General features: G+C 27.2%; 1 protein-coding gene across 1 annotated transcript in view; it reads left to right on the top strand.

Annotated features, from left to right (window-relative positions):
• Positions 1-249: 249 nt before the first annotated feature.
• Positions 250-25,525, top strand: part of LOC105257938 (plastin-2) — a 41,731-nt gene continuing 16,455 nt past the window's right edge. Inside the window, exon 1 of the mRNA XM_025408844.1 lies at positions 250-748. Coding sequence (XP_025264629.1) covers positions 698-748 — 51 coding nt within the window. The 5' untranslated portion in view covers positions 250-697. The remainder of the gene's footprint in view (positions 749-25,525) is intronic.

The raw sequence follows: 25,525 nt of genomic DNA, 5'->3' as shown, positions 1-25,525 counted from the left end.
CCCAGACTTTTGGGACACTCTGTATATATATATATATATTTTTTTTTTTAAGTAATACTAATTTTATTTTTAAGTGTATTCGTTAAACGAGATTTATTGTTAGTGTATTTTTTGAATACAAAATAAAAATTCGGAGCCCGACATATGTTCAATCCAGTCAAATTGACTGGACGGTTCGGGAAGATTCGTGCGTTCTCGGTGATGGTCGGGCTGCTGACACTGTGTATGTGTGTCTTCCCTCCGTACTCCTTATTCCTACTCCAGTGTTCGCTGCGACTCCGAGTAGGTGGGATGCTGTTGCGCGTTTAGCTCGACTGGCTGCTCGTAGAGTCTCGAAAATTTGTTCCAAAACGCGCCCCGCAACCGAGCCGTTCGTAGTCAACACTAGATATCGCGTGTTCGTGTTCGCGCAACAACATCGAATAAGAAAGTCGTCCATCGTGATCATCGACAGTGGTCGTTGCACGTTGCTCGCCGCATTGTGTCACCGTGTGTACGGAGCATATACGCGAGTCACCGGGCCGAGAGGGACAGACGGTTTCAAAGAGGAAGTGAGAGAGAGAGAGAGAGAGAGAGAGAGAGAGAAAGAGAGAGAGAGAGAGAGAGAGAGAGGGCGTGAAGGAGTGACAGAGAAGCATTGACCGGGGTCGCCATCGCGGAGAAAAGAAAGGCGGAAGGATTATATATTCCGGCAAACATGGCCACTGCGATCGACGACCGGCAGGAGCTATTGGAGCAATTTCAAGCGGTGAGTATTGTCGGTATCCTCGGTGAGAAATTTGCGGATCTCGCGCACTTTTCTTACCTCACCTTTCCGTCGTCTTGACTACTCCACGCGGTTTCTTATCGATCGCCGGTTTTATCAGCGTGGAAATCTACCTGTCCTCTAGGTTGCGTCTCAAAATTTTCTCCTTGAAGTGGAATAGAGTTTCGTTGACCAATCAGGACAAGGAAATTTTTGTTTCTTCCACCCTGATTGGTGGATTGAACGCTACTCTCTACTCCAAGAGAATTTTGGAATGTAGTCCTGTAGAAGCCGCGCCGGTTTTGTCACCACCCTTAATCAGCCGGTGCCTCCTGCGCACCTGTGAATCAGAATTGCAATCGACAACGTCCTTTTGAGGTGAATCATATCTCGCGCCATTTCCCAGGTCATTTCCCAGTAAACACAAAGTAACAGTAATATAACATTAATGTTATAATTTCCTATTCAACAATGTAACTGTTACGTACAAGGCATGTTACATTGCAGTTATGTTGTTGAGTGGGAAATTATTAAATAATTATTAAACATGAATCTTATATTACTATTACTTTGTGTTTACTGGGTTAACGAGATTCAACATGCCGATCGTACATATTTATTCCAAGCTATAAGCGGAATTGCGAATTTTCCGATCGTAAAAATTATATTGACGATATATAAAATCATCGGAACGATTGAAAATTTTTGTCTTAAATATACATATATTTGTTTTAAATATATAATCTGTATATATCCTATACAATTCTGTTAAATAGTTTTATATTAAACAATTTAAATGTAAAAAATATGGATTGTACTAAAAAATATAAGTATATAATAAAAATTGTTTAAAATTAAAAATAAAAATGTACACAATATATAAATTATGATACGTAATTAATATAGAATTATAATATACCGGGTGTTTCAGACCACCCGTACACCCCATTTTAAAGCAAAGGAAGTGGTTATTTTGAAAAATGTTTCAGACAAAAGTTGTTGAAGATAAAGTAATGCATTACATGGGTAAATTTGATTGACCTTGGGTGGCGTTGTGAAGGTCATGTCAAGGTCGACTTGAATTTTTTAAATGGGAACCCCTATTTTTCATTGCATATTCTTGTAGCTTATCTCGAGAGCTTTCCAAAACACTATAATTAAGTACCTTTTTATTAAGTACTTTTTGAGTTATAAGGCTTGAAATAATTTCTTAATTTTACATAAACCATAAAATATCTAGTAAACCATTCATTTTTCGATTATCTTACCTTCATACTTTTATGTACAAAATAATGAGAGGAATCAATTGGTGTAAAGAAAACACATAGTTGTTTCTAAGAAAAAATATGTAATTTGCAATTAACAATTCCATATTTTTTCTTAGAAACAACTATGTGTTTTCTTTACACCAATTGATTCCTCTCATTATTTTGTACATAAAAGTATGAAGATAAGATAATCGAAAAATGAATGGTTTACTAGATATTTTATGGTTTATATAAAATTAAGAAATTATTTCAAGCCTTATAACTCAAAAAGTACTTAATAAAAAGGTACTTAATTATAGTGTTTTGGAAAGCTCTCGAGATAAGCTACAAGAATATGCAATGAAAAATAGGGGTTCCCATTTAAAAAATTCAAGTCGACCTTGACATGACCTTCACGACGCCACCCAAGGTCAATCAAATTTACCCATGTAATGCATTACTTTATCTTCAACAACTTTTGTCTGAAACATTTTTCAAAATAACCACTTCCTTTGCTTTAAAATGGGGTGTACGGGTGGTCTGAAACACCCGGTATATATATGATATATATGATACTTGTATAGAAGATTATAACAAGAAGATTACGCAAATTTACATCGAAATTTCAACATTTCACATTATTTATTTCACATCATGTATTTCACACCTCAGTTAAGTCGTATATTCTGTAAGAAAATTTTCGCTCTGTAAGCTCTATAACTCTGTAGCTCTTTAGCTCTTTCTTTTTTTCGCTCTTCGCTCTTACTTTTTTACTCTACAGTGCTACATAGCTTATAGAGATGCAGCTTATAGAGCATTTTTACAGAATAGACCCATAAATCTCTTTTCTAACGTTTTTTACGTTAAGCTTGCGATCAAAAAAAAAAAAGAAAAATAATAAACTTTTCATTCTTTCTAATTGTAATATGTAAAAATTGTTCAATGGGAACGATTAAGTATTTCACACTCGATCGATCATGGTCTGACACAAAATTATATAATTATATTCTTTCATGAACTCGTTGACTGAGCTTGAATTGTAAAACAATGATAAATTGTATAATTATGTTACCTAATTTTACAATTTTAAAAAAGTTATAAAAAGATATTACTTTTTATTTCAAAAGGAATGTAAAATATTTTGATATAAGAGTACTTAAAGAAAATAAATTGTATTATAATTAGGAGGTCTCATTTTGCAATTTTAAAGACATTATAAGATGTTATTATTTTTCAATACAAGACTTGTAATTAGGAAATGAATAAGAATCCAAAATATTTTGATATAAAAACGTATTATTAACTCATAAATTTTTGTATGTTTGTTTTACAAATTAATTTGTTTTTAACATGTGAAGAAACTCACTGGCTACCTAATTTTATTGCCAAAAAAAATTTCACTAAACAAAATAAACACAAATTTTAAGAACAAATAAATAGTGTATTATATGAATTATTCGTTCAATTTTCTTTAGGTGAAGAAGCCAACTAAACAAACATCTAAAATGTAGAGAGTAGATTACTATAAATATATACATACATATATACATATGTATACATATATATTTAACATATATTTAATATATATTTAACATATATTTAATATATATTTAACATTTATACATAACTAAATTTTTAAATCAACAAACAGAATTCATTTATTTTTAATAAAATGTGAATCGCTTTTATTAACTTATACTTTAATAAATTATGCAATATTTAAATAACTCAAACTTAAATTTGAAATTTAATTACTTAAATTTGAAACTAAATTATTTAAATAATGTAAATTAAGTAATATTAATTAACTTATATTAAGAATAACATAAGTTAATTATTATTATAATAATAATCAAACTTTTATTAAACAAATCATTTAAATTTAAATTTTATATTTTGTATTTTTAAATTTTTATTTCTATAAAAAGTTTTTATTTCTACAAAAAGTTTTTTAGTTTTACTAATATTATATAACTTTAGTTTTATTAATATTATATTATGTAACTTTGAGAAACATGAATAAATAGTTATATATTTAGAATTCATTTCTATATGATATGACGCAGCAATTTGTAAAAGTTTGATCAATGCATCATTTTTCGTCTACACATCTTCAGATGATACAGTTAATTGTGAGCAAAATTTTACGATATAGATTAAATATTATTAAATACCGATAATATGATCGTGCATTGAGATGTAGCTATGTATACATATTTGATTGATTGAATAATATTTTTCTTAATACTGTTGGCAATTAAAACATACATAGATTGCGATATTGATGAAAAACAAAACTTGTTGAAACTGAGATAACAAAAAATTATACAATAATTAATAATTAATAGTTTCACACACACACAATATTATGTGTCTAAAATAATAATTCGAAAAATATTAGCAACAATTTTTGTTTAAGAAATGCAAATAATTATATTTTGCAGTTTAGAAAATAATTCAATTCAGTTTAGATACTAATTAGAGATAACAATTGTTATTTTATAATCTAGAAGTCCAAATCTATATTGTATAAAATAAATTAGGAGAAAGGAAATGGTAGAAGAAATAGCCAATTCATGTATAAACATTCTCTAATCATAATTTCGTTTTTCGATGATATTTGTCTTTTGTGTCATCATTAGTAAATTTTATGATCGCTCTTATTTTATTTCGTGTGAAGATAAATCAGAGAAATCACAAATATATTTGCTACAGCTTTTGCAAGTATAATTCGTCTGGTTGCTACTCAATTGCATTCTATTCTTTGTGATAGACATTTTACGGTTGATCGATTCTGAGCGCATAACTGCTTGTTTCTAAAAGCATTTTTTTTTACCATTCGCGATTTCGAAAGGTTACTTGACTCTACTAGTTGATAATGATTTTTTACTAAATAATAAATAATAAAACTATATCAAGGATTAGATCGTTTTATTAAATTTTTAGACGATGTAATAATATAATAAATATATCTACATTTAGTAAATAACTTTTTGTACAATTTTAATTCTGTATCAACATTTTTTTGATAGGAATTTTATTATAATGAATAATTTATTATAATCTTTTATTATAATTTATTATAATTTTATTATGATAAACAATAATGGAAATTTTGTTATAATATCATATTAAATTAAAGGACTTAAAGATAAATTAAATTTCTCAAGATTGTCAATTCAAAGTCAATAAACTAATTTTAATATTAATTATTAACAGTAATTAATTTTAACAATAATTAGTGAGACTTCGATTATCTTACTTTAATACTTTTATGTACAAAATAAAGAGAGGAATCAATTGGTGTAAAGAAAACACATAGTTGTTTTTAAAAAAATCGGAAAAATGGATATTTTACAAGATATTTTACGATTTATGTAAAATTAAGAAATGATTTCAAGCCTCATAATTCGGAAGTACTTAATGAAAACTAACTTAATTATAGTGTTTTGGAAAGCTCTCGAAATAAGTTACAAGAATATGTAATGAAAAATGGGGGATTCCATTTAAGAAATTGAAGGTGATCTTTACGTGACCTTGACAACGCTTTTCAAGGTCATACTAATATTACTATGTAATGCGTTACTCGAAACCCTATAACTTTTGTAGGAAACATTTTTGTCTGCCGTTCTCGGTTTTTGAGATATTCGGCTGGCACGGGTGATCTGATACACCCTATATATATATAGGGTGCATCAGACTACTCGTGCCAGCCGAATATCTTTCCGAATATATATATATATATATATGAGATACATTTCTTTTTAATCAAAGAAATATTTGTAGAAATTAATCTATTATCATTATAAAATACAAAAATAAAATCAGCTGTGTACTAGAAATCAATATTATCTGACATGAAAAAATCAATAATAGATGATAAATCGATATACGTGTAAATGTAATTTTGAACCTGAGCATGCGAATTCTATGTGATATCATTGGCAAATTTTGATCGTTATAACTCAAAAATTATTGTAGCCTCAATATTGTTGTATTAGAATTTTCGTCTCAACTTTTGCTCAGAAATATGTCATTAAAATTTCGATTGTGAGTGGCGGATTTTATATTTTATGTAAAATTAAGAAATTATTTCGAATCTTAACTCGAAATGTACTTAATGAAAAATAACTTAATTATAGTGTTTTTTAAAACTCTCGATATAAGCTATAAAAATAATGAAAAATAGAGATTTCTATTTAAAATTTTTAAGTTAATCTTCGAATGACTTCCAAGTTTGATCCCTAGGTCAAAGTCAAGATCATCAAATGTCTCTCTCTTTGAATTTTACAACTTTTGTATTTGACATTTTTTTCTAAAGTGCTTTTCTAAAGAGTTATTTTAGTGGATCATTTAAAAAAATGTGTCACCCTGTACATACAGGATGTACCTATAGTCTGGAAACGGTCGAATATTTCATAAACTATACATTTTAATAAGAAATGTTTCTAACAAAAGTTGTATGACTTGAAGGAGGCCATAAGATGGTGTCATTGGTTTGACCATGAAAAATTATTTGAAAATCACGTGAAAATCACCTTTAATTTTTTAAATGGAACCCTTTATTTTTTATTACTTATTCTTGTAGCGTTTCTTGAGAGATTTCTAAAGCATTATAATAAAATATTTTTTGTTTAATATTTTTCGAGTTATGAGGCTTGAAATAATTTCTTAATTCTATATAAATCATAAAATATCTAGTAAAATATTCATTTTTTGATTATTTTATCATAATACTTTTACGAACAAAATAATAAGAGGAATCAATTGGTGTAATGAAAAAAACAGTTGTTTTTAAAAAAAAATATGTAATTGTTAATTGCAAATTAGATATTTTTTTTTATTTTTACACCCTGTATATAAACTGTATTAGTGTAATTAATTGTTATGATTTACGTTTGTTATTATGATTTATTATGATTTAAAATGTTTCCCGAATAAAAAAATAATGATTGTTCTTAAAATATAGAATATCGAATTTATCGCTCATCGTGTAATTAGAAAAAGAATATTTAAAAAGAATATTTAAAAAAATAACAGTATTAGTTAGCGTAGAAACATAAATTAAGAATTAAGTGAATATAAAGTATTCATCTTCAACTCTTAATTTATTGCTTCACAATTGTGAAACGATAAGAATTAAATTAATTAATTAATTCGATAAAGGCAGTTTGATTATTTTATAACTTACAAACAGTTAATCCGAAAAATAATTTAAGATTAAAATAATTTTATTAATTATTTGCGTTAATATAGTTTATTCTTGTAGATAATAATTATAATTTATTCTTGTAGATAATAATTATAATTTATTCTTCTAGGTTATTAGCATTATGTGTGCCACATGTTCGGTTTATTTACCTAAATTAGACAATGAACAAATAAATTCAAAAATGATGTTTTGGGAGCAATTAATTTAAGAATTAATTTTATCAAGCTGATATTGTTATCTCCGTATTTCTTGATTTTATTTTCATGTTTATTATGCGTTTATAAAAACTTAATATTTTCAATTTGTATTTTTGAAGTAGGAACGATACATTTGTGCTTAGAATAAAATGAATAACAAAATTAACAAAATTAACTTAACAAAATAATTAACAAAATTAACTTAATTAACAAAATTAACTTAATTAATATATTCGAATTTAATTTTTCATAGTGGATTGTATAGAAGATTCCAGGTTAATAAAGGTCAATTATTATTAATCATAATTATTAAACATTTAGCTGACTTTACAAGAGAATGGATATTTTTTAAATACATATTTCTCAGAATACCTATTTCTTAAAAACATGGAAAATGTGGAATTTTCATGGATTTTTTTTTATCTTATAAAATCAGAGAATTTTCATTAAATTTTGTTAGGACACACAGAATTTAAAACAATTCCTTCTTTAATAATTTGGTTATTATTGTAAACAAACAACAAGTCAAGTAAATTATGTATTTAAGATACATTATAAATATATATTTATCTCTTTTTTTATACGTATATTCAATATCTTAACAAAATATTGAATGCAGTACATATTCTTTATTGCATTTTTAGCGATAAAAAATGGAAATGAATACAAATGAAAAATATTTATTTTGCGAGAGTTATTCAATTTTTTTTCAATACATTTAGAAATCCAGCAATTCTTTAAAATTTAAGTACTATGTTTTTCCTTTCATATGATTGAAGAACATTAAAAAATGCATACAATAAAAAAATTTATTTTTGAAAGTCGTAAAAAGTTCAAAATTTTAAAATATTCTCTTTATCTGAAATTTTAAATAAAAATATCTGGAATGTCAGGAAATTTTCAGGGAATTGTTTTTACAAGATTTTAATGTATGTAAATATCTTGCTTGTGCAATTATGCGGAGATTGTCGCGAATCTTTAGGACTTTTCTTAAAAATAAAATTTTTGTAGAGTACTTTTTGAATTTTGCGTGATAACAAATAACGAGTTTGCTGTATGCACGAAAACATTTAATCAGTGTATTGGAATATCTGCATATTATACAATATGTAATTAAATTCAATGTCGTCGAATAACAAATTATCATTCTCGCAGTTATAATTTTCAATCTTTGAATGGAGCTCTAAAATCGCAAATAAACGAAATTCTTTTCTTTATTTTTATTAATTCTATTCTTTATTTTTATTAATCGAATTGATTTTATTTTTTTTGATAGGCTTTAATTTAGGTCTGTATTCCCCCTCTCTCTCTCCGATAATGTTAAGATACAAAGATATCTTTTTACTGTATTTATATTGATATGTACAATAAAATTACGAGAAGGAAAATAAAGGCTGCCTTGAAAATAATGACCTTGCTATGAGCGAGATAGCGGAATTGTTCTTTTCCGCCACGATCATACTGTCGAGAAAGTCTTCAATTATCTTATTGATCGCATTACCGGTGTGAGGCAAGAGGCACAACCCTTTCCTACATCCTGCATGGTAAAATTGTATGCGAACGATGTATAAGAGCGTATCACCCCCGTGTCATGATGCACGCATGATGAATCATCACACTTTAAAGTCGATAAAATACAATAAAATATGCTTGCGGAAGACACAAATCACTTTTCCTTTTTGCGTATAAAAATATTTCTTGAAAAGGAATAAATGATTCGTAATTATTATTTTTATACCTTTGCATATGATCATCTATCCATCTATCTATCTATCTATATATCTATCTATATATGATACACACACACATACACACACACACACACACACACACACACACACACACACATATATATATATGTATGTACAGGGTAGGCCATTTTAATTTACTGAAATATTTCAAAATCTATAAGCTTAAGACAAAAATGTTTCAGACAAAAGTTGTATGGCTTGAACGGGGACATAAGATGATGCCATTAATTTGACCTTGAAGAGTCATCTGAAAGTCACGTGAAGGTCATCTCCAACTTTTTAAATGGGACATTCTATATACTTTTGCATATTCTTGTAGCTTGCATCAAGAGATTTCCAAAACACTATGATAAAGTATTTTTTTATTGAGTACTTTTCGAGTTATGAGGCTTAAAATAATATCTTAATTTTACATAAACCATAAAATATCTAATAAAATATTCGTTTTTCCATTATTTTACCTTAATACTTTTATGTACAAAATAATGAGAGGAATCAATTGGTGTAAAGAAAACACATAATTATTTCGAAGAAAAATTATGTAATTTGCAATTCTTACATATTTTTTCTTTTGAGACAAGCTACAAGAATATGTAAAAGTATGTAGGATATCTCATTTAAAAAATTGGAGGTGACTTTTACGTGACCTTCAGGTGACTCTTCAAGATCAAGCTAATGGCACCATCTTAAGTTCCCCTTCAAGTCATACAACTTTTATCTGAAACATTAAACTTATGGATTTTAATATATTTCAGTGCGTAGATTAAAATGGTCTACCCTGTATATACCGGGTGTTTCAGACCACCCGTACACCCCATTTTAAAGCAAAGGAAGTGGTTATTTTGAAAAATGTTTCAGACAAAAGTTGTTGAAGATAAAGTAATGCATTACATGGGTAAATTTGATTGACCTTGGGTGGCGTCGTGAAGGTCATGTCAAGGTCGACTTGAATTTTTTAAATGGGAACCCCTATTTTTCATTGCATATTCTTGTAGCTTATCTCGAGAGCTTTCCAAAACACTATAATTAAGTACCTTTTTATTAAGTACTTTTTGAGTTATAAGGCTTGAAATAATTTCTTAATTTTACATAAACCATAAAATATCTAGTAAACCATTCATTTTTCGATTATCTTACCTTCATACTTTTATGTACAAAATAATGAGAGGAATCAATTGGTGTAAAGAAAACACATAGTTGTTTCTAAGAAAAAATATGGAATTGTTAATTGCAAATTACATATTTTTTCTTAGAAACAACTATGTGTTTTCTTTACACCAATTGATTCCTCTCATTATTTTGTACATAAAAGTATGAAGGTAAGATAATCGAAAAATGAATGGTTTACTAGATATTTTATGGTTTATGTAAAATTAAGAAATTATTTCAAGCCTTATAACTCAAAAAGTACTTAATAAAAAGGTACTTAATTATAGTGTTTTGGAAAGCTCTCGAGATAAGCTACAAGAATATGCAATGAAAAATAGGGGTTCCCATTTAAAAAATTCAAGTCGACCTTGACATGACCTTCACGACGCCACCCAAGGTCAATCAAATTTACCCATGTAATGCATTACTTTATCTTCAACAACTTTTGTCTGAAACATTTTTCAAAATAACCACTTCCTTTGCTTTAAAATGGGGTGTACGGGTGGTCTGAAACACCCGGTATATGTATATACATACATATTCGTCACATTTTTAATTATTTAATATCAATTTTTACTTATATTTGGTATAATATTATTGTTATTTATTTCTCATATAGGATTTTATTTCTTAAATATAGTTTCAATATTTTTTCTGCTCTTTTTTTTAGTGCAACTTTTTCCCGATTAATTATTATTTTCTTTCTTATATAAACATTGTCTTTCTTATAAATATTTACCAATGTGAAAAATGTAATTTTTTAAGAAATAATAAAATATTTGAGTATGATTCCCATAATTTCGATAGTAAATTTTGATAATATTTTAGCGGAGAATATTGGAAAAATATTTAAAAAATTCTACGACCAATAATATCATTACTAAGCAATAAATACATTAAAAAACAAAATTCATTCTATATCTAATCTTGATCCTTGTTGAGAGTGAACGTCGTTTCGTCTTGAAAAATAAATATATACGGATATAGTGGGTTCTGTCCCCCCTCCCTCCCCCCTAAAGAGGAGCTTCACTTCTGGAAGATATAACCTAATCTTTTCTGATTTATAACTAAAATTTGGTTCGCCTTGAAAAGTATATGCCTGAACAACATCTTTCTTCAAGTCGTAAAAAATATAATAATTTTGAAAATCGTTAAAAATAACATAGAAGTTAATTATTGTTCTATCTGATTTCAATATAAGAAAGGTAAACAATGTCAAACAAAAACGTATATAGTCTATATTCAGTGTCAGGAAATTACATATTCATTATATTAGCATTAATATTGTATATTAATAATATCTATTGATCGTAGAATTTTTTAATTATTTTTCACATATTCTCCGCTAAAAATATTATTGGAATTTACTTTTATATTATGGCACCAAAGATATAGGAACCAATATTTGTTGTAATATTAAAATTAGTAAATAAATAAATAATAAAATAAAAAAATTATGAACTATATAATTTTACTTTATAAAAATGATAAATAATACTAATAATAAAGAATAAAAAAATTAATAAGTAATAATGATTAAAAAAACTCATGATTAATAAAATTTCACATACATTGTGAATGTAATTTTAGAGTAGTATAATTTCTTTTTCGAGATTTTTTTTTCTTGAAACTCGTCTGGCTGTAAAGGCAAAAGTGTGAAAAAGGGATATGTATTCAGTGTTTTCTGGTGGATTACCCATCACCCTTTTGCAATCATTCTTGATGCTTAATCCTTTTAGTCATTCAAGCATACTTTTTATGTCGCCGTAAGCACGATTACGTGAGATGCATATTCAAATATCAGAGGATCGAGGGATTAAAATATACACATTAAAAAACTATTTTTTGTAAATAAGTAAAAGTAAATGAGTATGTCTGTAGTGCTTAATTAATAAGAAAATAAATAAGAAAAAATAGATAATTTCTTAACATTTAACATTGAATTTGTTAATAAATGATTTTTAAAAAGTTTATCTTAACTACATATCTTAATTATATAATGAAGGAATATATGATACAGTTAATGATAATATAAATATTTAATATTAATAACTACCAATTTATTAAAACTCTATTTATTTAGTATTTTCACCATTTTTTCATAATTTTTAATTAAATTTTTGTCACATTAAAAAGTTTTTAATTAAATTTTCATTAAGATTGACTTTTAATGATTTGCCATAAATAAAAACTATTTACCATTTGAAATAAAAACACTTTATAGATTGCATTAGCATTGCAATATGTTTTTCTTCCAAATATCATTTTTTGCAGGTTATTGAAAATGGAACAATGCAATAAAGTATATCTTGAATTGCGTAAGCTGAAATGTGTGCACGAACTCGAGCTGTTGGAACTCGCATTTCGCTCATATTTCCTACCTAATATTCGCTTCTGGAATTTCGCACTTTATTTGCTAGCAAAGGCAATTCATTGTGTCAGCACGATGACTTTTTTTTTGTCGTGTTATCGAGTCAACGTAAAAATACCCAAAGCATTAAGATTATAATTAAATTTGAATTATAAGCACTGAAACTAAATTGGTTTATTTATTTTTTTGTATTTCTTATGTTCATTTATCTTATTTAAATACAAATCTAAATTGAAAGGATATATATTTTTTATATGGGTATTTGTGTGTGTGTATGTATATGTATACATTCATTTAGAAGATATTAGAAATAGCAGTTTTGAAATCCAATTAAAATTTTTAATTCGGATTATCGGGTGATTCGAATTATAAAATTAGGAGAAAATAATTAGGAGAAAATTGATAATATTATAGAATTTTATATATATATATATATATATATATATATATATATATTGTGAGTATTGTGAGAAATCGTTTTATATAAATAAATATAGTAATTTATTTAAAAAAAATAAAGATGACCTTGAAATAATCTCATTTAAGATTCCTTCATTTAAGATTAAAATAATTCAAGAGGGATCATCTTATATCCCTTTGAAATCATAAAACCTTTGAAGCAAGTATTTACCGCTGGAAGACTTGGTTTTCGAGAAACCTCTGTTATTTAAAATAAATCATTCTCTCTTTGTATATACATTTATTGTATATACATTGTATATACATTGTATATACATTGTATATACATGTATATACATTTATATAAGATATACATAGGTAGTAATCGTGATTTTCGCATGTATTATTACTCACGTGAGAGCTATAACGGATTGTGCGTACACGCAAAAAAATTACTCCAGAATAGAAGCACAAGCGGCCACCCGAAGCGCGTCGTGTCATCGCGTTGGCACGTGCTGTTCTTTTCTTATCCAGTAACCGCGTTGGTCTTTTGTAAAAACTAGTGGGAGACCAACCACTGTGAATAAGTAGTGTTTACTCGTACAGTTTACTCGACATATACGTGATTATAACGAAAACAAAAATATTGACGTTAATATCAAAATAAAAATATCCAACAATACAATTTAATTAATTAAGATTATGTTAAGACTTTTACCAAGTGTGCAAAATTTTGCTTGTTATTCAATTTGGATTTTTCTTGTCCATCGATTTCAAGATTTTCAATTTCTAAGTTTCCTCCTTCGCTAATAATAAGAAGATTGAAACAATAATTAAAAATAAACGCTTGCTTGCTGATTATATAATAATAGTGAAGAAATACAGATGTGTGTTGTTAACAGATGCGTTTCATGTGCCGGAGATTCTTGAGATATTACAAAATCATGTAGTCGGTTGAAAAATATTTCACAGCTTCAGGAGCATGAAATTAATGCGGAATCTATTAATATCCACGTGAAAAATATTTTTTGTTTTATTTTATTGTTGATTAAAACAAAAAGATTTGAAAAAATATGCCGAAAAACGAGAATTAAATATCTTCATATAATGCATTTTTATAATTTATTAAATTTTATTAAAATTATTTAATTTTAGAAGGAATATATTATTAATGGTATTAAATGGAATATATTATTAATAGTATTAATGGTGTTGATGTGTCTTAAAAAAATATTAGATATGTTATTAAAAATTATTTATATTTGTCCTATTAATTATTTGTCCTTCTTTTCTCCTTTTTTTCTAAACATTATCTATGGACATTAGTTCAAAATTCTCGTGAAACAAGTATTTGCATTGGTGCATTAATGTCAAGATGTTATTGCATTATATATTTATTTCGATAACGGGAAATGAGATGAGAAATAATTCATTTACCACCGTAAAAATAATACATATTATCTCGCAATATTTATATACCTGTGCGTTTTAAGATATTCCTTGAACTTTTGCAAAGCGAGCCAATTTGTATAAACAGACGCAATTGCCGCAAGGACTGCTCTTATCATTAGAAGGCTAATAATAAGCTCACTATTTCAATTGTTGCTCAACTACGTTGCTGCAACCTAGCGGCATGCTACAATTATTGTTATGCAATTCTACGTCGCTGGTATAATAAATGGGTCGCACAATTAACTATTTAAAAGTAAGATCATTGCGCAACTGTCCCTAAAAGGACATAAGGTCTAATGCACATATTACATATATTTTATGAGATTTTACTAATAAATAATTCTCAATAATTGGAGTGTCTCACTAAAAAATTGGAATTCTCTTTCTCTGGAAATTCCTTTCTATTATAATTGAGGAATTTTCATTGAATTTTATTGAAAGAGATAGGAAATTAAAAAAAATCGTTTTTATTAATTTTATTCTTACATTGCAAGTCGATAATTCATTGATTAACCAAGTTGTGACTTATACGAGTATGTATATATTTAAAATATATATCTCTTTCTGTTTATATATTCAATATTTTACTGAAATACTGAATATGCAATATACATTCTTCATTTTTATGTAATGTTAAAAGATGAAAATATGTTATGCAAAAATATTTATCTTACTAACCATTTAATTGTTTTCAGTACATTAGCAGAAATGTAGTATTTAAAATTTATTTTTCCTTTGTATAAATAAAAAAGAGTCTTAAAAATAACAACACAATAAGAAAACTTATTTTTTAAATTTTTATTTTAAAATACTTTCTAATTTTATCTGGAATCTTAAATTTATCTGGAAAAGTAGTGAAATCTTACAATTAGGAATTTTTTTACAAGTTTACTATATAAACATTATTTATGAACAAGTTTTTATTCGATGTTATTTAACTGTTAAAAAAATGAAATAAACTTATAAAAGTACATTACTGACATAGAATTCTAGCCTTGTTTCTTGATCAGCGGTCAGATTAATAGCGGTTAATGGCGCAATAATGTATGATAAGTTGTGGTGAATCATTCTTGATATATTTAATAGTAATTTTTTTAACTAACTTGAGATTAAATATGCAAGAAATAAGCGCTATAGTGAATTGAATTATCATCATACGATGTATTTATATCATTTAAAATATTAGATAAAGTGAAATATATATTACAATTGTTATCATAAATATTATTATAATATATTTTATTATAATATTATATTACATTATAATACTTTATATTTAATTATTATTAATTCCTATTACATTATAATTATTAATAATTTGAACTTTTTAATTAGAAATATATTTATATTAGAATATTTATAATTAGAAATTTATTATTGCGTAGAATCAATTTTTATAAAATGAAAATAATAGGAATTATATTCAAGAGTAATGTTTCTGCTGATATTCGTTATTTAACATTTATTGAATCTTTTTTCATTGCGTTTAATATTTTCCGCGCATATAATCAGCTACATTCTCTATCAATACACGCGCGCGCACACACACACATTCACACACACACACACATATACAGGGTGGCACGTAAAGTGTTACAAATTTATAACTCGAAAACGAAGTAATTTAGAGAAAAATGTTTCAGACAAAAGTTGTATGATTTTAAGGAGGACATAAGAGGGTGCCATTAGTTTGATCTTGAAGAGTCACTTGAAGGTCACGTGAAGGTCACCTTCAACTTTTTAAATGGGATATCCTATATGTTTTTACATATTCTTGTACCTCATTTCGAAAGCTTTCCAAAATACTATAATTAAGTTAGTTTTCATTAAGTACTTTCCGAGTTATGAAGCTTGAAATCATTTCTTAATTTTACGTAAACCGTAAAATACCTTGTAAAATATTCATTTTTCGATTATCTTACCTTAATACTTTTATGTACAAAATACTTTTATACACAATACTTTTATATACAAAATAATGAGAGGTTGAAATCAATAGGTGTAAAGAAAACATATAATTGTTTCGAAAGAAAAAAATGTAATTTGCAATTACATTTTAACTTAGAAAAATCGACTCGGATGAATGGCTATGCTAGCTTGCCTACAAGTGTAATAATAGCAGCTCGTCGTATCTATTAAGCTGGCACAGTCACTTTAACACAATCGAATAAAACTTATATATAAATTTAGTGTTCTTTTGTTGCTAATTTGCTCTATTCCCGATTTTGTTGTTCCAGCCGATTCGGAGAAAATAATAGCTGTGCTCACTATAGATTAAAGTTAGCACAGCCACAAAAAAATTTTTTTAAAACAAAAAAAACGATATATTTCTTTAGTTCTAATTTGTTGCTAATTAGTTGGTCTATTCCCGATTTTTTTGTACCACTTTTAAATTTCGAAAATCACCCTTAAAGTTATCCCATTTTAAAAAAGTGTTATGAAATTGAAAATTAATTAGATATCTCGATCGATAATGTTTCAATGATTTTGTTATTCGTCATTTTTAATGAATCCGATTTTATTGCTTCATGTTTGACTTAAAAAAATCGACTTGAACGAATGGCTGTATTAACTTGCCTATAAGAGTAAAGTATATTAATGCAATTAATTATTGCTATTATTTCGGTTTTAAAATGTTCCTCTAATTTGTTGCTCTCTAAATATTTAATATCGAATTTGTTGCTCAACGTTTGACTTAGAAAAATCGACTTGGACGAGTAGCTGTGCTAACTTGTCTACAAGAGTAACGTCTATTAAGCTGGCACAGCCACTTTAGCACAATTCAATAAAACTTATATATAAATTTAGTGCTCTTTTCTTGCTAATTTGCTCTATTCCCGATTTTGATTTTTTTTATCTTCATAAGGTTGTTTCTAGAGGAATATACCTTTTTGTAAAAATTTATATTATTTCTGCAAAAAATATATATGCATTTTTATAAATCTTTACTAAGGGTAAGTCCTGTATTTTTACAAGATTTCATTTTCTAGATATTAGAGTTCACTCTCAAGGTGGTTTTTGAATAATGTTATAACACGATAAATTAGTCTCCTTAGAAGTCTTCTCTAACAGCACAGTTTTTATATTTTTGCGATACCGTTTTCGAGATAAATTAGATTTTACCCCAGGAGGTTTTTGAAAATTGCTATGCGATAAATTAATTTCTCACATCTATACACACACATATTACACATATGCACACACATGTACATAAATGGTTTTGTTTCTTAAAACATTTTTGCACACTAAAGAGAATAATCATATATGCGTGGTATGAACGCAGCTTGAGGGACAAAATCGCTTTGAATGTGTGTGTGCGAAGATACGTTTGAGTCTGAACCTTATGACGGAAAATAAAAAATGTCAATTCTGATATGCGATTATCATTTCTCGGGATTGACTGTACCAATTTTATTTAAACTGGTCACAATCGAAAGCTTGTATTCACATTATACAATATAAGAAAAATGTCTTTATTAGATTTTTAATTACAGCTTTAGTTTCTGAAATATTTCAATCGAAAGTTTATTTGACATAAAATTCCGGATAAACTACTTGGTAGCGCCGCGTCGAGAATAGTGACTCTCAATGCTCGGATTCAATTTTTTATCAGTTTTTTACGTACTTGGCGTCGCGACGCTACCGCGTCGCTTCATATATAAATATAAAGTCATATATAAAAATATCATACATAATGTTTTCCTTGTTTGAGCTGGCTCTACATCAGAGAAATGTGATCCTCGTGAGGGATTTCGCTATAGATTTGGTTAACAGAAGAACGCTGTACTATGAATGCGATCGTTATGGTAGGCAACTTATCACTCGAACCTCTTTTTGTCCAGCCAGGGAAAATTAATCTATGAATTCCGCCTCTGTGATACCAGCTGGGGATGTCTGGCCGTCTATTTACCTTCGTGTGCTGCGAGCAGATTGAATTCACAAAGTTCTTCAATAAAACGAATATATATATAAATATTATTTTAAAGTTTCAACATTTAACTTGTCTTGTCTTAATCAGAAGTTATTTGCATAGATATCCGGCAAAGCTACAGAAAATGTATCTTTTGATGTGATTTGTTCTCTTGACTAAATATTATACATAATATAGACATAAAATCCCAAGAAGCACAAGTACAACCTATGTGCGAACGTCTATGTCGGACATTATGTACATCCATCGGATGTCCATATTACCTGCAGCGGACGTACAAAGAATGTCCACTGTACGTCCGTTTGCAACTACTCTGGACGTCCATAAGACGTCCTTTAATGGATGAAATATGGATCTCAAATGGACGAATTTTAGATCTTGAATAAATACGTGAGAAAATGGTTTATGTATAATTGTGTAAACATAATTATGTATGGATTTTGGACTTGATCTAACCATATATATATGCACATATATATATATATATATACATATATATATATATATATATATATATATATAGAGAGATAGAGAGAGAGAGAGAGAGAGAGAGATATCAAATTATTTTTGATTATATATAAATGGATATTATGTATTCTTTATAATATATAAAACATGTGACTTCAAGAAAATTAAATAATAATATAATTTAAATTTTTTCTATTTCATACAAAAATTTTAATATATTATAAAAATTTCGTATAAAAATTTTATTTTATTTATATTTATTTATTTTATTTTATTTATTAAATTTTACTTATATTTATACTTGCATATTGCACTTTACATCTTAAATATGTAGATAATGAATTATTTTCGTTTATTTGCCGAACATTTACTTGTCCGACTTATAAAATCAATTTAATATCTAAAGCATTGAGATCAGAAATTAAATTGAACAATATATCTTTAATGTTATTTGTTATTCTTTGCATACTTTATATAATTCTCCTAACTAAAACTTAAATACGAGAATAATAGCGCATCGCACGTCGCGTAGCTGTAAATGAACGAACCAACACATCCTTGTGTGCTCGTGCGAAATTTTGACGTCCAAGACCGGACATTATGTGGACGTCCAAATATTGGCTGTTAACGAATATCTGGAATTAGATGTACGATGGACGTCCATTTCATGTCTATGGACGTGCGGATGTAAAATGGACATAAAATGAACGTCCATAGGACATCTTGTGCTATCTGGGCTATTAATACGCAATTTGTAATAAATTAATCTGTTACTATTAAAAAAATAATTAAATATATTATTTAATTTGTAAATAATCTTAGAAAAAAATTTGATAAATAATTTATATTTCAGAAAAGTTTGCAACGTGATTCAAAGTGTACGTGATATATTCAGGTCTCTATTTTTTTACTTTAACACTATAAAATTGTAAAAATCAAAGTGATCGGTAATATAATTCTGTTAATATATATCTACAAAATATTTGGTATTTAATGATATTCGTGTTTCAAAGTATGCACAGCGAAGAATAAAAATATCGGTTGTAATTAGAGGACACTTCTGAAAAAAAAAAAAAAACGAAAATGTCAAAAAACGTAGCCTGGATTCCTTTCTCAGCTCCAGACAATGCATGTTTCGAAATTAATTCTCACATAAGAACACCCGGGTATGTACGTGTTTTCATACCGTAATGCGTACATGCATCCTTTGTCGGTTCCGTTCCCACGCTTAGCTCCTTAATTACGCTATGTAGTTATAATTAATTCTTTCACGGCACATGACGAGGTTTTGAGATTAAGATTAACAACAAGGCGCGATGAAACGAGGCATTTTTAATTGCACATTTTGGAATCTTTTTAAGAATCAACTTTTGACTTTGCAGGAGTGTCATTTAGATACAAGACTTTTAATATAAATGGACTCGCAAACTAATAAGCTTATCTATTATCATTATGATTTTTTTAAATAAAACATATTTTAACATATATACACTAACAAGTATATGTATGTTTGAATAAGCTATTTAAATATTTAAATATTTAAATATGTTTGTTTTACAACATTTTGCGAAAGCTGCGAATTTATTTTATATTACAAAAAAAATGTCATCCTAATATTTTCTAAAAATTTTACAAAAATAATTACAATAATTTTTTTGGCGTTAGATTTAAATTACAAATATCTCTTCAAAATATAATTTTAATTATTTATAATATTCAACACTATGTGTATAAATATATATAAATATTATTCTCTTTGCAAAGTGATAATTTTAAATATTTACTTTTAAGGAATATATATATGTACAGAGGAAATTTAAATAAGTTGAACAGATGATCGTGATGCTTTAATGGCGGCTAGGATATCAGAGTGATCATTTTTTAAGGGCAAATGAAATATTTTGAATTGATGAATCAGACAACGGATGTATCTTCTTACGAGACTTGGGTCAGCGGCTAATAAGATCACTCGAGTTACTAATCTATGCCACGTGACAGTGTCGAGTGCTCGCAATACGAGTATTTCAATCTGTCAATTCTACTTTTCGTTCGTTTATTTCTTTATACATGTCATTGAAACTTAAACGTTTTCGCATCAGCAAAGGGCGCAAACATCAAAATCGAAAATATCAAAGCGAAAATAGCCTCACTTAAATAACCTCAATAAAATATGTGAATTCACGGTTATAAATATCATTTTCTACAGAGCGCATAAATATTATTTTCTACATTTTAATTTAAATATAAAACTATATTATATTAATTATTATAGCGTTTATTATACTGCGAGAATTGTAAATACATTCTAGAAGGAGAAGCGAAATAGGCGGAAAATAAAATTCCCATGTCATTTTTTTAATTGCGCACTTGTATCATGCAGTACCGTTAATTTAGTCGTACGATCATATGCGTCGGTATGCTAATTGTCCAACTTATTTATTTTTAATTGATGCCACGATATAGACAACATCTGATAAATACTAGAAAATGAGCTTCAATCTCGATGCCTGAGAGATTAGATTCGAGAAGACTTAACAGAATAAGGGAATCTTGATTACGATAGGAAATATATTTATCTTTTCGTCATTACCGTTCTTCTTATTTGACATTTCTTCGCGGCCAATTATTAATATCAAAAATAGAAGCCGCCAATGGCAGAAGAGGAAGACGCGATACAAATTTTTTAAATACTGTGAGAAAACAGTGCAATTACTGTCGATTTTTTTTGTTCTAGATCGGCTTGTAGGAATAAATCTGAATTATGGGAAAGCAATATTAAAATATAAAAATATTTTGCTTTCTCATGTAATTCAGATTTATTCCTACAAGGAGATATTAAAATATTTTTATATTAAAATATAATAAATTTGTTACAAAGTGGTTCAAATGTTCAAAATCGCAAATCAAAGGAAAAGGCAATTGAACCAGAAACGCTGAAAGTATTGCGTAGAGAAATTCTTAAATCATATTACAGAATTATTGGAACATATTATTATTACAAAATAAGAACCGAATTCTGTCGAGAATTTCTTATATATTATTTGCGGTTCTTATTTTGTAATAATAATATGTTCCAATAATTCTGTAATATGATTTAAGAATTTCTCTACGCAATACTTTCAGCGTTTCTGGTTCAATTGCTTTTTTATTTTTATATTGTGAACTTTCTTTTAAAGACGTTCGAGTATTACAGCTAATAATTTGCCGAATTGTCGGCTGATAATTTCGTGTACTAAGATATGCAAGATAGATATGTAGAGAACACATAGTTGTTCTTAAAAAAGAAAAAAAAACGTAATTGTTAATTGCAAAGTACACATTTTTTCTTAAGAATAACTATGTTTTTTTACATCAATTGATTCCTCTCATTTATTTTGTACTTAAAAGTATAAGATAAGATCATCTGAGAAATGAATATTTTATGAGATATTTCAAAGTTCATGTGTAAAATTAATAAATTATTTCAAGCATCATAACTCGAAAAGCATTTAATAAAAAAATACTAAATTATAATGTTTTGGAAAGCTCTGAAAGTAAACTATTGTAATAAAAAATTGTGATTTCCCTTTAAGAATTTTGATTTCCAAAATTGTGATTTCCCTTTAAGAATTTTAAGATGATCTTTACCTGAGCTTGACAATGCTATTCAAGATCATCCTAATATTACTATTTAATGCGTCACTTAAAATCCTGAAATTTTTGTATAAAATATTTTTCACGAAAATGAATATATGAAACGAAATGAATATTTTTCAAAATAAACGCCTGATACAGTCGCTCTGCAACACTTTATATATATGTATATATATTGTATTGTATATATATGTATATATTGTGGCTTATAACCTTCTTAACTTAATAAAACTCATAGTGCTTTGAAAAGCTCGAGATTAGCTACAAAAATGCACAATCAAAAATGGAGATTCCAATTAAAAAATTTTAAGATAATTTCTACGTGACGAGTTTTAATACTCCACGATAAAAAAATACACAAAAACAAACACACGTACAAATTAACATTGCAATGTAATGCATCACTTAATATTTTATATCATTTAATATTTTTTTGGAAAATGTTTATTTTCCGAAATATTTTAAAGATTTCCGATACTATTCGTGTATCCTGTATATGCATCTTTTATTATTTAGATGTGTTGCTGAAAGATAATTCAGTTCGCATTCGCGCGCTCTACAATCTATATTAATATCGATTTTTTGATTACTCAAAAGTGATAAATGATTATCTTAACGAAGGAGCTGCAAAACATTACTTTATATGGCATTTTCAAGAAAATTTAGCTAACATGAATAAAGTATTTTATGCTGATATTTATCATGGCACCGTCGATGCTTAATAATGACTCTGTCTTTTTTTCTTTCTTTCTCTCTCTTTCTCTTTCTCTCTTCAGGAAGTCGAGATTGATAGCGTCGAATATACTCTGTGATTGTGAAAAAAATGCTCCGCTATCGATGTGCTGTTGATTGATTATAAGAGTACGTCAATGACATGAGTCATTCAGTTGGAACTTATGAATGTTTGATTTGACGTCACCGTTTCATTACATTTGAAATCAATGACTCATTAAGATCGTGTTAATTTTACTTTCGTGAATTTTGAAATAAATGCTTTGATTGAGATTTTATTTAACTTTATTACTTTTTCATTCATTTTCTTCACTATGCAATGCATAATACATTTATATTTACATAGTAATTCTCTAGCTCTAATCATTTTGATATGATATAAAATTTGATATAAAAAAAACTTTCAACAATCATTTTTCTTTTTTCTGCGATTTTTTCTCTAAAATAAATTAAAAATTGTCACTGGAGTTTTTTTTTCAAAAAATACAGACTTTTTTGATGTTATTAAATTTTTTAATGAAATTTCTTGTAATATTTTTCATAATGACGCAAAATAAATATCGTTTTGTTTCTGTAAAACAATTATGTTTTGTTCTCTTCTCATCGTTACTTCCAAGATCGAATGTTAATGAGTAATAGAGTTTTCTTCGAAAACATTATTCGCTTTCAAAATAAGGATAAATAATATATAAAAGAGAAAATTGCTTTGTTTGTTTGAGATTTACGAAGTATGATTCATAAATAGAGTCGTACCGCTTCAATACATACATATACATGCATATATCACACATATACATTTATATACATACATATATCTAATGTCCACGAGGGAGAAAATCAATAATATTCGCACATAATTTTCATCGAAAAGATTATCATAATCGTCATTCATGACTCTAGAAAATGAAATCATGTTTCAAGGATATTTTTAATGACACAGTGTGATTCATAATAATATTACATATTGTATATTTACGTGGAAGAAAATGTGATTCTGAGTAAAACATAATTTATTACCTAAGGCTAATAAGAGTCAAATGCGCGAATGATGATAGAGTGGAAATTTTAAAAAAGATTAATTTTTTTTTGAAACTGTAATAAATATAATACAAGGCACCAATTTTTTTTGGTGCAATATCAAATGATTAAATGAACTTTATTTCGAGATTTATTTTTAATAAACATCCTTTATTTTTTTCTAAAGAAAGAGTATTTACATGAAAGAATTGAGAAAAATGTTTTAATAATAATTTATTATTTAGAAAATGTTTGGTGCAATATCAAATGATTAAATGAACCTTATTTCGAGATTTATTTTTTAATAAACATCCTTTATTTTTTTCTAAAGAAAGAGTATTTACATGAAAGAATTGAGAAACATGTTTTAATAATAATTTATTATTTAGAAAATGTTGTATTCTAAATTCTTCCCATGCATCACAGAACATTGCAGCAACATTACCAATGTTGTATGGATTGGTGAAAGCTATCTCATCAAGGTAATTCGATAATTTATGCGCCGTCAAGCCATGTTTAATCATTAACTTTTGTGATGTATATCTTTATGACTATGCAAAAATACTCTTGATGTATTTTTGTAACATGATTATTTTTTGTAACATAATAATTTACGTATTTAATTGTTCAAATTTTAAAGAATTAGCGAGATTATAAACTCAGCGTGGCACACGTCAATCAATTTACTCGTCATCGGCCACTGCCGATAATTTATGCCTATCATTAACCTCTTTCCGCGTCAGGTTTCACTTTCACACACACGAGTTAATTGTGAATCGAATCACGCACGGATCAACGACGCGTGTAACACGAGTAAGACGTGATGCCTGCACATAATAGAAAAGTGATGGTGCGATATTATAGCTCTGCATTTCAACACGGCGGATGATGTTGATATTGATGAAAAACTGTGGTTTGTATTTATTTATATCTGTAATTATATTTTAAATAGAATTATTATAAATGCTAAATATATTGTATATCATCAATAAATATTTCTAATTTCTATTAATTTTATATTTTGTTCACAAATTTTAGATGTTATATGATGAACTGGTTTCAAAAAATCTGATATTTATTTGATAATATAATTATACAGTTTCTAAATATTAAAATATAATAGAGACACAAGAATATAAGAGAGATTGTGTAAAAAATTTACTGGTATATTTATCATATAAAACTCATCATATAAAACTCATCATAAATTACATTCATTAC

Source organism: Camponotus floridanus, unplaced genomic scaffold (genome assembly GCF_003227725.1).
Source record: "Camponotus floridanus strain SB8 unplaced genomic scaffold, Cflo_v7.5 scaffold234, whole genome shotgun sequence".
Lineage (NCBI taxonomy): Eukaryota > Metazoa > Arthropoda > Insecta > Hymenoptera > Formicidae > Camponotus > Camponotus floridanus.
Note: the sequence above shows the minus strand (reverse complement) of the source record. Positions and strands in the feature narration are given on the sequence as shown.